A 12,345-nucleotide genomic window follows, 5' to 3' on the forward strand; every position below is an offset into this window, starting at 1 on the left:
ATTGGGGCCTGAATAATGTAGCACGTGTTGCTTTCAGGCGCCGCGTCTTTAAAACCACCCCATAAATGTTTGCTCCTCCACGATGAATCACAGAGACACCTTTTATTGGGATAACCTTCTGTGGTGGACAATAACACACTTGTTTCATCTCTTACCAGCAGATGGCTGTTTAAACTGACACCCCCTTGTGACCTTTAGATGGAAGAGTTTTATGTCATGACAAGGACAAAACCTGTAGCAGGAGAACGTCTCCAGCCAACATGCATATTTAATATGGGTCTTTTCTGGAAGGAATTTCATCTCCTTTATCTTCCATGTTGTCTGTAAACCTGTAAAATAAACTATGTGCAAAATGCAGATTTTAAAATGTGTATTTTGAGTAAAAGCTGAAGACCTTTTGAACATTCTGGAATAGTGGATCTGATATTAATAGATTTGTGCCGCCTGGTTCAGCTTCCAACCCTGCAGTTATATGACAACAGTCCTTGACACCAAATACACATTATCCAACTTAAACTTTGCTCCGATCAATAAGATATTGCTACATGGCATCAGTCTGTGTTGTGGAAAGACATGGATACTATTACGGTGTGTAAATATGATCTTGTCTCAACAGACAATACAGCATTTTCACTACCTGCACCAATAGTTGACAGAAAGAAGAAACTATTTTTAGAACCTTAATTGGGTTGAGATTCAGAAAACGATTCAAATGTTACAGTTCGCCCCCTTTAGAGTCAGCTGTTAAAAATTCATCAATTATCTGCCAGCTGGTTGCGATTTGTTTTATCATCATCATCATCATCATTAGTATGTTCCCCCCACCCGCCATCTTTATCTGAGGAAATGAGCTGGAACGGCGCAAAGAGTTTGACCCATGCACGGAAATGCTTGATTTGATCCGATCACATCTCGTCTCTGAAATTGCGCGCTTTTAATTTTAGTGCAATTTTATTTCTCAATAGTCAACCGCTCACTTGCACGTCCGCTTAAATGAGTCACGGCCAAGATCCTCCTTTGTCATCTTAAAGACACACTCCCTCAGAGTGCCTTTTTAAATACAAGCAATTCGTTCGTAAAACTGCACGTTGCAATGGGACGGACTTGGGACAAAGCCGTTCCTCTATTTGTTGTCTGTAATCATTAAAAAGCGCGCACACGCCGCGTCTGGTCTCTTGCTCCTGACGCGAACGGCGCCGCAGTCTGCGCTCGATTGGTCTGGTCTGGAGCAGCCATGGCAGCCTCCGAGGATAATGTTACAATTCCAGAGTTCAGCTGTCTGCTCCAAATGGATCCCTATTTAAAAGCATACGAGAAGGACTTCAAGAGGAGGTAAAATGTGACTTAATCTCAAGTTATACGCGCAGCATGGCGCGCAAATCCACCCCCAGTGAAGGAGATGTCGAGGCAGTCTTTACGCTCTGCTTGGTGCTTTGAAATAATAAGACAGAACAGATTTAAGGCAAGTTTGGATCGATCTGGCTTTGGCGTTTAGAACGAGGAGCGCATCCATCGCTTTGCACTGTCTTAAGTGGTCAGTCCGCTGGATGAGAGCTCTTCAGATAATGTTTAGCTGCGGCCAAATTGATGAGCTTTTTCCAGGAAGTCAAAGATGGGCAGGAAGTAAAGTTGAAAGCTTGCGATCTTTGACAGGTGAAGATCTTCACCTGTCAAACAAGTGTGTGCTTCTGCAGCCTGGCATCGCTGCCTTATAAATGCACAAACTATTGCCAGATGAGTGAGTTTTCACTGGATTATCGACATGACGAGTTCAATCGCGCATGCTATTGCTACAGTAGCTCCAATTCTTAAACATAAATCGACCCGCAGGTTCTATCTTTATCCTCCTTTCTGACTTTGGCCTCCATAGAACTCATCAGTGAGGTCTGACCTGACATTGTGCACGATGCAGGACTGAAGCGCGTGCGAGCTACAGTGTGATCAGCCATTACTAAGCTGTTACATCCAACACATATGCCAACAACTTTTTCTGCTGTTGTCCAACTATTGGAAGCTGCTTCGTCTACAGTGTTGTGGAAATCAATGAAACTTGAAAAGACATCGAGTTCTTCATCCTGCTTCATCCACATGTTGGCCTTGTATCTACACTGCATTGACAGCCTCACGCTTCTTTCTCCAATAATAATAATAATAAAAAAATCACTTTTCCAATCATGCCATTTCGGTATTATACCTGCTGTAGGGGAAGTGGCGTGCAGTTGTATCTCTTTCTGTGATGGATTTTTTAATTTATCTATTTATCCCTGATGTTGCAGGCTGTTAAGCCAAAATGTGCCTCTCAGACACCAGAGGATGAAGGTTAACTGCGTACTGGCTTCACACAAATTTACATTTAGCATTGCGGCTTGTGGTTAACACATAATAAGCGCCTGTCGTTCTAAGGCCCAGCGTTTCAACGCTATCATCAAGAACACTTTGGGGCTGTTCTGTCATCCAGTGCAAAGTATTCAGAAAGCTTATCTGAAAGACCTATGACCACGCTGGCTGGTGCCCTAGATTTCACCACCGCGCCTCCCGTGTGCACACATTTCAAATTTGTCTAAGTTGACCGTGCAGTTGGCGCACTTCTTATCCTGACGGGTCACTCTGTAGGTGCAGGTTGCTCCGCTTTTGCTTGTCACACGGGCTCTGATTTGCTGCTGTTGATGTTGCAGTGCTGACGCGCTTCCTAATTTACCCTCCCTCAGAGAGTGGGCAGATTTTGAAACGTTTATTCCCAAAATGCTTTCTCCTTAAAAGGAGTGGAACATTGAGCGTGTGTTGCAGCAGAAAGAAATCAAAGCTTTGAATATGACAACGTGACCCCTTAAAATGCCCAGCAATATCTAATAAAGCTATATGATTAATGACCAAATGAAAGCTTTGCATGTGAGTGAGTCACTTAGTCGCCTGTTACTTCATAATTCAAAGAGCTACTGCGGTCGTAGTTTAATGGAAGTATTTATTTTAGAAAAGGCCAGAAAGATTCAGCGCTCATCAATCAACCCCTCCCCAAATGTTGAGACCCATCTTTGGCATCATTAATCCATTATTTGAATGTGACCTTGCTGTTGGCTCTTGTAGGAGCCCTTCAAAAGGGCCGTGACCATGAAGAGAAAAGCCTTTTCCTGCCCGTCTGTGTTCCCTTACACACTGTCTGGACACCGTGTGCTTCAACTGTCACTGTCACTCACACACAAAGCAGCAGACCTGATCACAAGCTCTAAATTTAGAGGCCTGGTTGTCTGACAGCCAGTGGCAACATTGTTCCAGAGTCCATTTCAGACGGGAGACAGGGCTAATTGTTGCTCTTCTCGTGTTGTGTCGATCAATCGATGGCCATTGTCGATGAATCGTTGCCGTCTCTGATTCATGTTTGAGCCTCTGAGGTGACACAACAGGCGCTGAAAGTTGTGAAATACGATGTGAAACATTCCAGACAGGCAGCACAGTGGCCGTTGGGAAATGGGTGATAGCAGCAATCTATGGCTTGATAGTGTGGACCAGGGTCCTGCCCGAAGGATGGCTGTAGGTGAGACGGAAGCTCACGTCCAGAACCTCTAGCTGCTCCTTTACTGATGACGATGGAACAGATTAAAGTAGTTGCTGCATTTTTGGCCACTGGGAACAGTTGACAAATTAACAATAAGAATGAAGAAGTACTTAGCAAATTTTTAAAAAAGATTTCATTTAAATATTTGCAGGGAAAAATGTAAAAGGTATCGAATAATTTAACAACCATGTTTATTCTTAGGTTTCTTTTGAAAAAGGTTCTGTTTAAAAGTTTTATGGCTTCGTGCCTATGTGTTAGATGAGAGCAAAACCAGGACTGGAGGAACTGTTTGGTAGCTACCAATACTTTATTAAGTACATTCATGGTGCATACATTTTGATCCTGACATGGTTGTATTATGGTGTATATGGATTGTACTGTATAGGTATCAGAATCTCACAGTACTATCTTGATACAGTACCTGCTCAGCCTTCTGGAACGGTCCTTGCAACTGCAGTGGAGCAGCTCTGGCTGTACCTTACAGCGCTGCATTTGGTCTGGATCCACCGGGCTTGACATGGAGAGCAGCAGCTGAGAAATGGCACCCTGACTCCAGCTCATCATGACTAGCCCCGGGGCTTTCACGCACCAGCCTGAGTTTGGCTCCAGGGCTGTGGCGGAAAGTGCACTTAACTCAGCTAGCTGAAAGATGCTTTCTGGACCGGTGGGGGGGGCTCATATGGGCACCAGCTGGCCACAGTTACTTAAGAGAGATAAACTGCGAAATAGTTACTCTATCTTTCCACGATCGAAGGAAGCAGAGAGAGGTTTAACTGTCAGGCGGCGCTCGCGGTGGCACTTGCTCGTGGCGGTTTTGCATGCTGTAGCGCCGTAGGACGTCAGAAGTGAGAATAGTGTAGAATCATGTGACTGGATGTGCTGCAAGACAGAAAATGTGGGCAGAAATTTACTCTTTACACCCCCCCCCCCATTCAATAAAAAGCACTCATGATCACATCGGGTCCCACATCATTTAGGGATCTTGGGCCTTGGTTCTAAAATAAATAACAACCAATGCAGATTTAGAACATTATGACATCTAAGTTGGGTTTTCCTGTTACTTTATTCATTGTTTCTCTATGATTGTGTGTTTTTGGTGCGGTGCGAAGGTATGAGCTGCTACAGAAGCACCTTTCCCAGCTGGAAGAGGCAGAGGGAGGCTTCGACCAGTTCACGCGCAGCTACAGGTCCTTCGGGGTGCAGCGTCTGCCTGACAACAGCCTGTTTTTTAAGGAGTGGGCTCCAGCTGCAGAGGCTCTCTTCCTCACCGGTGATTTCAGTAAGTGGCATCTTCAGGTGTGACTGAAACCTCTACTGTTGCCTGTCCTGGTTAGTCCTGTCCCCCTTTCTCTTTCTCTTCTGAAAATTGAACCCAAAAATAGTCATTGAGCTGTGAGTCATGTTTCCAAGCTACAACTGTGTAGACAGGTTTAATGGCGCTGTTGCTCTGTGCGCGTGTCATATATCAGTGTGATGACACGGCCGGCGGAAGAATCTGTGCGAGGCAGCGGGGGGGCCGAGGATCTGTGCCGTGCCAAGTAAAGCACCCCTCTCGCGGCACATGCCATCATATGTACTGTATGTTGTGGTATCGCATCATTTTGAGCTTCTATGAGACATGGAGACATTGAAAATATTGATTACCTTGGATTTAAGCTTGTTTACTGGAGAGTGATCTTTAGACTGGGGGAGAGTCAATATTTTAGTAGTTGGTTATTTCATCATCGCCCGCAACCGCCGTCCTTTCACTGAAATCTCGATTCCCTCCAGACACAACTTTGAAAGTAATTTCAGCTTAATATCCTGTTCGATGTTTATTTTTAGTTGCTGCGGACTGTAAAAATGTTTATTAACGTGATTAAATGAGGGTTGGATTCTGTCAAAGAGATGTAAGACAGAGCTTCTTCTTTTATTTAATAAGCTTTGAAGCAAATAAACAGCCTATCATTATTCTTACTATTATTAATATTATTATTATTGAACAGGATTTCCTAGTGACACAAACAATTTGGTGCCATCGCGGAGCTTCATCACTTTATCTTTTGTTCCTGGGAATTTCTGTGTCAAATCTCCCCAGCTGCTTTTTCCACATTCTTTTATCTCTCATTTGTTTTTCACTTTTTAATTATCTACCAGGACCGTAGGAATAAGCTCAATTCCAACATTCCATTCTGTGAGAGCTTACATTTTGACACGGATCCATCGTATTATTTCATTTTAATTTTGTATTAAATGTGTAAACAGCCCGCCGGCTGTAGTTATGAATAAGATGCAGAACAGTAAACTGCAGTGGGGAAAACTATGACTTTGTCTGTGTCCCAGTCAGTTTAGGAGCGTCTCCTGTGATTCATTTTCCACCCTGCTGTTGCATTTTCTCATGAATAGCAAGCACAGAGGGATTACTGAACAAAAACAAACTCCTAAATTTACATGGCAGGGTGGCATATTTAATAATGTGTGTCCCAGTAATGTTCCTGCCGGTCAGCGACTTATGGCACCCTATTATCTGCAGGTTATGAATGTTGCACATCTGGGGGTTTTCTCAGAATTAAACTTTAATGAGCAGCAAAAAGTGCAGTTCATCACCTTTGGTATCTAATGGATGGCGTCTGGAACAGTGAGTAAAGTAACAAACATCACAGCAGGAAATGAGATCAGAGCACGAAAGCACCAAGGATTTGGATTCTGATCATGAGAAAGGGAAAAGCAAGACACTGATTATCACCTTCAGGTGGTGTTAGCTCGAGACAACGTAACAGCTGGGATAAGCAGAAATAAATGTCAATTGTTCTATTCTGAACATGCCTTTTACCATCCCAATCATCTCTCTTGTGACGGTGCTGTCCTCTTCAAATTTGCATGTGTTCTAAACAGCAATTAGGCTGATTTCTACTTTGCTTCTGCCTGCAGATGGATGGGACAAATTCTCTCACCCCTACATCAAGAAAGATTTTGGCAAATGGGAGCTGACTCTGCCGCCCAGGCACGACAAGTCTCCAGCTGTGGACCATGGCACCAAACTCAAGGTGGCTGCAAAACATCTTCATACTGATTTTCACGCGCTCAGCTGGTCCTCTCTTGACCAGGCAGGAAGCGGGCCTGTCGCTGTAATGTATGAGGGAGAGTCCCACTCATGTGTGGCCAACCGAGTGAAAACCTGGCGCGTTGCTGTCAACATCACGCCATACTCGCAGCACGGGGAGTGGGGTTATTTTATGTATTCCGCCTGCACCGTGAAGGGTAGATGCACCTGCAGACCACGGCTGAGGGCTGGGGAAGGCATCCCTCAGGGCGTGCTACATTTGCCTGCACAAATCCCCGGCCTGTAGTGTGTGTAGCTGATTGGTTTTTAGCTCTAGTTAATAATTCATCAGAGCCAAACGTAAAACGCGTCCCTTCCATTATGCATTGTCTCCCAAGCAAGCGCCGCGGATGAGAAATGACCCCTGAAATGAAATGGCATACACGGAATGGACGGCATTTGTGGCGCCGCTCTCCTTGGGACCGGGTCATCACTGGCATACTCCCGCACCCCGGACAGACTGCCCAGCTCCCTTTGTCAGCAGAGGTCAGTCTAAGGACGATAAGAAGCAGATGGAAATGCTGGCACCTGGCCTTTCCTCATGCACCCCTGCTGCCTGTGAAAGGCTGTCTTGCTGTGCGCTCCACATTAGAATTAGTTCCACAGCACTCCCTCATGGAAGCACAAGCCTAGCTCCAATCACTCTTGTGTAGAGCAGCTTACCCTTCCAACCTCTTTGTTCAGCGCCCAATTTGTCTCCATAAACGAGCAGTGTGCTTTTGTGGGTGCAGAATTTGCAATGGGCTCTGGGTGAGAAGGGCTTGCGGCGCCGTGGAGACGTATTATTGACACTTTCAGGCACATCCACGTCTAACTTCATGCAAACTTGTTCTTAATTGTCTTTTATAGATGAACCACAGGCTGTGTGGTAGCTGCCTGTCATTTTTCTTTCGAGGACCCAGTGCTGGTATAATTTCCTGAACAACCGCTCTTGATTCATTTATCCGACTTTTTTTTTTTGTTCTCCTCCATAATCGTACATTCTGTGAAACATGTCCCAAGGGGATTTGGCCCCCCCAAGAGAACTGACCGTAATGAAAAACCCCAGAGGGGGGTTCAGCCAATAAATCAAAAGCAGGTGGCATTGGAACAATCATTACTTCACAACAGAAGCTAAAATGATTTGGGCTCTAATGCTGGTTTCTGCAGGGAAAGAACAGAGCAAGCAGAGGGTGGCTAACATCACCAAATCGATTTCCTCTTATTTTTGCCGTCACTGTTCAACTCGCGTGCTGGCTTTCTCCTTTCTTACATGACAGATGGAGACAAAGTAACTTGGCAGATCATTGCTCCCTGAATCCTCTCATAATAGAAGAGGGACAAAGACTAATGATTTTAGACTGTCATATTCACTCATAAAAAATGCATGCATAATTACAATTGAATTGAGATTCACCACTACGCGTCCTCGGGTCAATGCTAAACCCTTTTTGTCCCCTTAGTGCATCTAGAAGCCCACAGATAGGTGGAACCCTGTGGATTTAGCACTGAAGTGAGGGTAATTGCTGCTAACGTTTCTGTGTTGGTGTATGACAAAGTAAAGTTTTTTGTCTAATGGAGAAGAAATATGGACAGCAAAATTATGTTAGCATCTTAGACATCCTACCCTGAAAAGACAAAGGCTGACAGAATGAGTAGCTTCAGTGTTTTGTGGCTGGTATATGCTGCTCTCCGACGTTTTGATCTTATATCACCTTGGTTTAAAATCAGGCCGTCCTAAATGTGCGTCCTCCTTTCTCTGTTCTGATTTAAAGTTACTGCTGCCATTCTGAAAGCGGCCTCTAAATCCCTGTTTAGGTTCCCTTGCTATAATGGAACGTGACATCGTGGAAATTTGTCTCATTCAGGTGGTCGTTCACACCAAGCAGGGCGAGCGGCTCTATCGGATATCTCCATGGGCCAAATATGTAACCAGGGAAGAAAAATCCGTCATCTATGACTGGGTTCATTGGGATCCTCCTCATCCATACATTGTAAGTAAGCTTATTGATAAAATTCAACTGTATAATAAGAGCTATATACAAGTATAAGCAATAATAAGGGTATAATATATACTATAGCACTGACCAAGGTACCAAATGCTCACATGGCGCCCTGTGAGGGGCATCAGTAAAATATATTCAACAAGAATTACTAAATTTGTCTGTCAATGCAGTCGGCGCCTTTTAAGCGTTGACTAATTGCACAATTCTGCTGCTTTGAGAGGGTCTAAATGGGTGTTAACGCCACGTGATGCCCTCGACACAGCTGAACACATGCTACACTAGAAATAAAGCCCTCAGGGAGGGTAGACCTCCACCAAGCAGCTCATTTCCCCACATATTGTGAGTTACACCAAAAATTAATACTGGAATTACTTGGAAAACCTTTAATGAGTTTGCTGATGCTCGTCCCGCATTCGAGGGTGAGCCTCGGTGAAAGGATCGCTGATTGAGGCAGCAGATTACAAACTATGATTCCGATCGGAGAATCGAGGCATTTGGAGAGAGATCTGAGTTATCTTCCATTGATGGAGGTTCTTCAACTTAAAAACGAGTAGCCTTTTCACCCAAATATTGTGACTTACACCCCCAACACAGCATAGATTATATATAGGCAGTAGTAATAAAGAGTTGTATAACGTAGTAGGTTGCTTCATGATCCCAGCTCCTTTGGCTCAAAGGTCAAAGTCCCACTGGAATCTGAAACATCACCAAATGTAATCATCTGTTCCCCCCTTGGCAACATTTCCTGGAAATTCCATTAAAATGAACAACAAACAAACGCCTGCTTTCACCTCCTTAGCAGAGGTAATAATACAAGGCTACTAAATACTACCTTGCGTTCTTTATTGTTTGGTAATTGGCACCGTTTTAATTAGACTTACACTCATGCTAGAGGTATATTTTATTTGTTTGCAAGTGGCCATAAATTCCACCTGTGTGTTTACAAGCTATGATGGGAAGTTATTCCAGTTTCTGTATTTTTGTTTTGGTTTTTTTCTAACTGTACGAATCCCATTTGTCTCGTATTTTTTTTAACGTATACAAAATCCTTATTACTTTTTGAGGTTGTAGCATAAACGCGGGGGAAATCTTCACGTCCTCAGCCAAGTCAGCTGCATTTGAAGCAGTGCCTTTTGTTTACAGCGGCTGATTTTCTGCCCAATTCTGGTTCCCTCTCTAGCAAATCCACCCTCGGCCAAAGAAGCCCAGCAGCTTGAGGATCTACGAGGCCCACGTCGGCATTGCTTCACCTGAAGGGAAGATCGCCTCATACACAAACTTCACAACCAATGTGCTGCCTCGGATCAAAGACCTGGGTAAAAGACACCACAGCACACTTGATGAATTAACTGTCCATCAGCAATGTGCTTCGGCGGACCTGAAAGCATCATCATCTCCACAGCCCAGCAGATCTGTGACTCTGTGTCGCTCCAGCAGGCGCTTTTTTACGCCGTCGTTCTGCACAAGAGCGCCTCTGCATTCAACATTTTGTTCACTGGCTGCACCTGAAGGGACGGCCGAATGTTTCGCGCAGCACCGGTCAGACAAACGTCAGACCGAGCGCCAAGTCCCGTCTCTGACATCATTTCTCTCTAAAATCACACAAATGATGCACCTCATTCTGTAAAAACAGACCGCGAAGGCACCCGCTGGTGACACCCTGCCAGAACAAACGAATGTTCCGATCGACAGATACTTTTTTAATGGAATGAAAAATACTGGAATAAAATACAAAGCAAAGGCAACTTAATATTTAATATTGTGAACTTAAAGGGGAGAACACTGAACGCGGGTTTCAACACAAGATTCAGTTGCATCATATTATTTTACTGCTGACTCATGATCTAATTTCCTCTGACTGTTTAATTCCAGTATTTTTCAGAATTCCCCGCCTTATTGATTTCCTTGGCTTTGACGTCGCTGGCTTCTTCTACTCTTGTCATCTTATCTGCAGTGAATTCCAATATTCTTCTCTAAATAACGTTTTTGTCATGGAGGAACTGAATGAGCCCGCTGATCCAACATGGACCTTGTTCCTAAATATGTGCGCGGGCTCACAGTCAAATGTTGCAGGAAAACAACATTTCAAACCAAAAAGAATTGAAAACCCAAATAACTTGAAATTTCTAAATGATTATTTAATGGCACAGCTGCATGGTTGGCGGTACCGACCGCCTGTCAGCCCAAGCACAAATTTAATTTCCTTTATTTTGTATCTCCCCACCACCACCACCACCACCACCCATATTTCTTCCTGATATTTTGCCATAATGGAAATTCACTGGAAAGCAAATTGGATCAGTGTCTTCTAAAACAGTGGAGGCTAAATGGTAAATCTCAATTCTTCAGACCACCACGGCGTGGTCTTCACAGATTAAAATGTAATTACGCTCTCTTTTGGTCCAACTTTAAGCAGCAAAATGCCTTTCTGGCCTCATTTCTATATTTGAGGTCTGGTAGAGTGAACTTAAACTTGGTGAAATAGACCCCCCCTCTTCCTCATTTTTTTTCTTAATACAGTTCAGCTCACATGCAATGTGGCACTTCTCTGCATTTATTTATTTACTAAAAGGCCCAGATTTAAGAAGCAGAGTAAACCAGGTGCCATCTGATAAATGCTTCCCAAAACTGCCAGAATAAATGCTGTCAAAGACGGCTGCCGAGGGAATCACAATAGGATTCTCCAGGAAGCCAAACTCCACCATCTCCACTGACAGGTGCCTTTGACAAGCATTTCTTTCTTTTTTCCCTTTTTTTTTTAACAGACTAAATATGAAATAAATAAAAAACAAAATTCACCTTCCCCTCACCTTGGTATGTTGTCACACCATTTCAGAAGCCAGTGTGCGTGGGGGGGTTCAGCTTTCACTGGCTTGAAAAAGAGCAGCGATATATTAAAAAAATAAAATAAATCCACTTTAGACACAAGTGGAAACCGGAGGTGTCCCCCTGGAATCTTTGGTGGCAGTTTAAAAGCTTGTTGTTGTCTTATTCATAGGAGCCATTTTGAAATGTCCTACCTGACCTTGTAACTCTGATAGCTGGTGTTTACTTGTTGCCACAGCTCGTCTCTACACTGCCAGAGCTGGCAGCAGGGACAAAATGGCCAGAGGCCCTATAGACACTAAAGCGTGACAAATGTGACATGATTTCACGTGATTAAGAACGTATTTCTGCTCTCTGTCCTCCTGTGTGCAGGTTATAACTGTATTCAGCTGATGGCCATCATGGAACACGCCTACTATGCAAGCTTTGGATACCAGGTTACAAGTTTTTTTGCAGCTTCCAGGTAAATACTTGTCACGCTGCATGTCACATTAACACTAAATGTTGGCTGTATATACTGATATATGAGGAAAGCTGCTCCAACCTGTCTAAAATCAAGGTTTTCTTTGTATTTTTAGGCATAATCTTTTCTTTTTTTCCCCTATTGTAGTAACCCTTTCATTAATACTCCTGTTGAAGGACCAAGTGATTTAGAAGAAATGATGCACACAGCCAGTTATTAGTATTAGTTGGGTTGTTTCGCATTTGCACAGGCAGAAGTGGTTGTTTAAGGTCTTTTTTTAAAGTAGAACAAAGCACGGAACGCACTGAATCCCCAATGCCCACGTGTCTGCTGCTCTCAATGGTCACTATATTTATAGAAATTAAAGTTGCCTGTCTTTTACAGCAGTGCAGCACCTCTTTTTTTCTTTTTTTATATTACAGTGCTTTACCTGTCA

General features: G+C 43.7%; 1 protein-coding gene across 1 annotated transcript in view; it reads left to right on the forward strand.

The window, feature by feature from the left end:
• Nucleotides 1-1,057: 1,057 nt before the first annotated feature.
• The window catches only part of gbe1b (glucan (1,4-alpha-), branching enzyme 1b), a 42,532-nt gene continuing 31,244 nt past the window's right edge, over nt 1,058-12,345 (forward strand). Inside the window, exons 1-6 of the mRNA XM_057048804.1 lie at nt 1,058-1,332; nt 4,663-4,832; nt 6,464-6,579; nt 8,483-8,608; nt 9,801-9,936; nt 11,819-11,909. Coding sequence (XP_056904784.1) covers nt 1,235-1,332; nt 4,663-4,832; nt 6,464-6,579; nt 8,483-8,608; nt 9,801-9,936; nt 11,819-11,909 — 737 coding nt within the window. The 5' untranslated portion in view covers nt 1,058-1,234. The remainder of the gene's footprint in view (nt 1,333-4,662; nt 4,833-6,463; nt 6,580-8,482; nt 8,609-9,800; nt 9,937-11,818; nt 11,910-12,345) is intronic.

Source organism: Takifugu flavidus, chromosome 12, assembly GCF_003711565.1.
Source record: "Takifugu flavidus isolate HTHZ2018 chromosome 12, ASM371156v2, whole genome shotgun sequence".
In the NCBI taxonomy this organism is placed as follows: domain Eukaryota; kingdom Metazoa; phylum Chordata; class Actinopteri; order Tetraodontiformes; family Tetraodontidae; genus Takifugu; species Takifugu flavidus.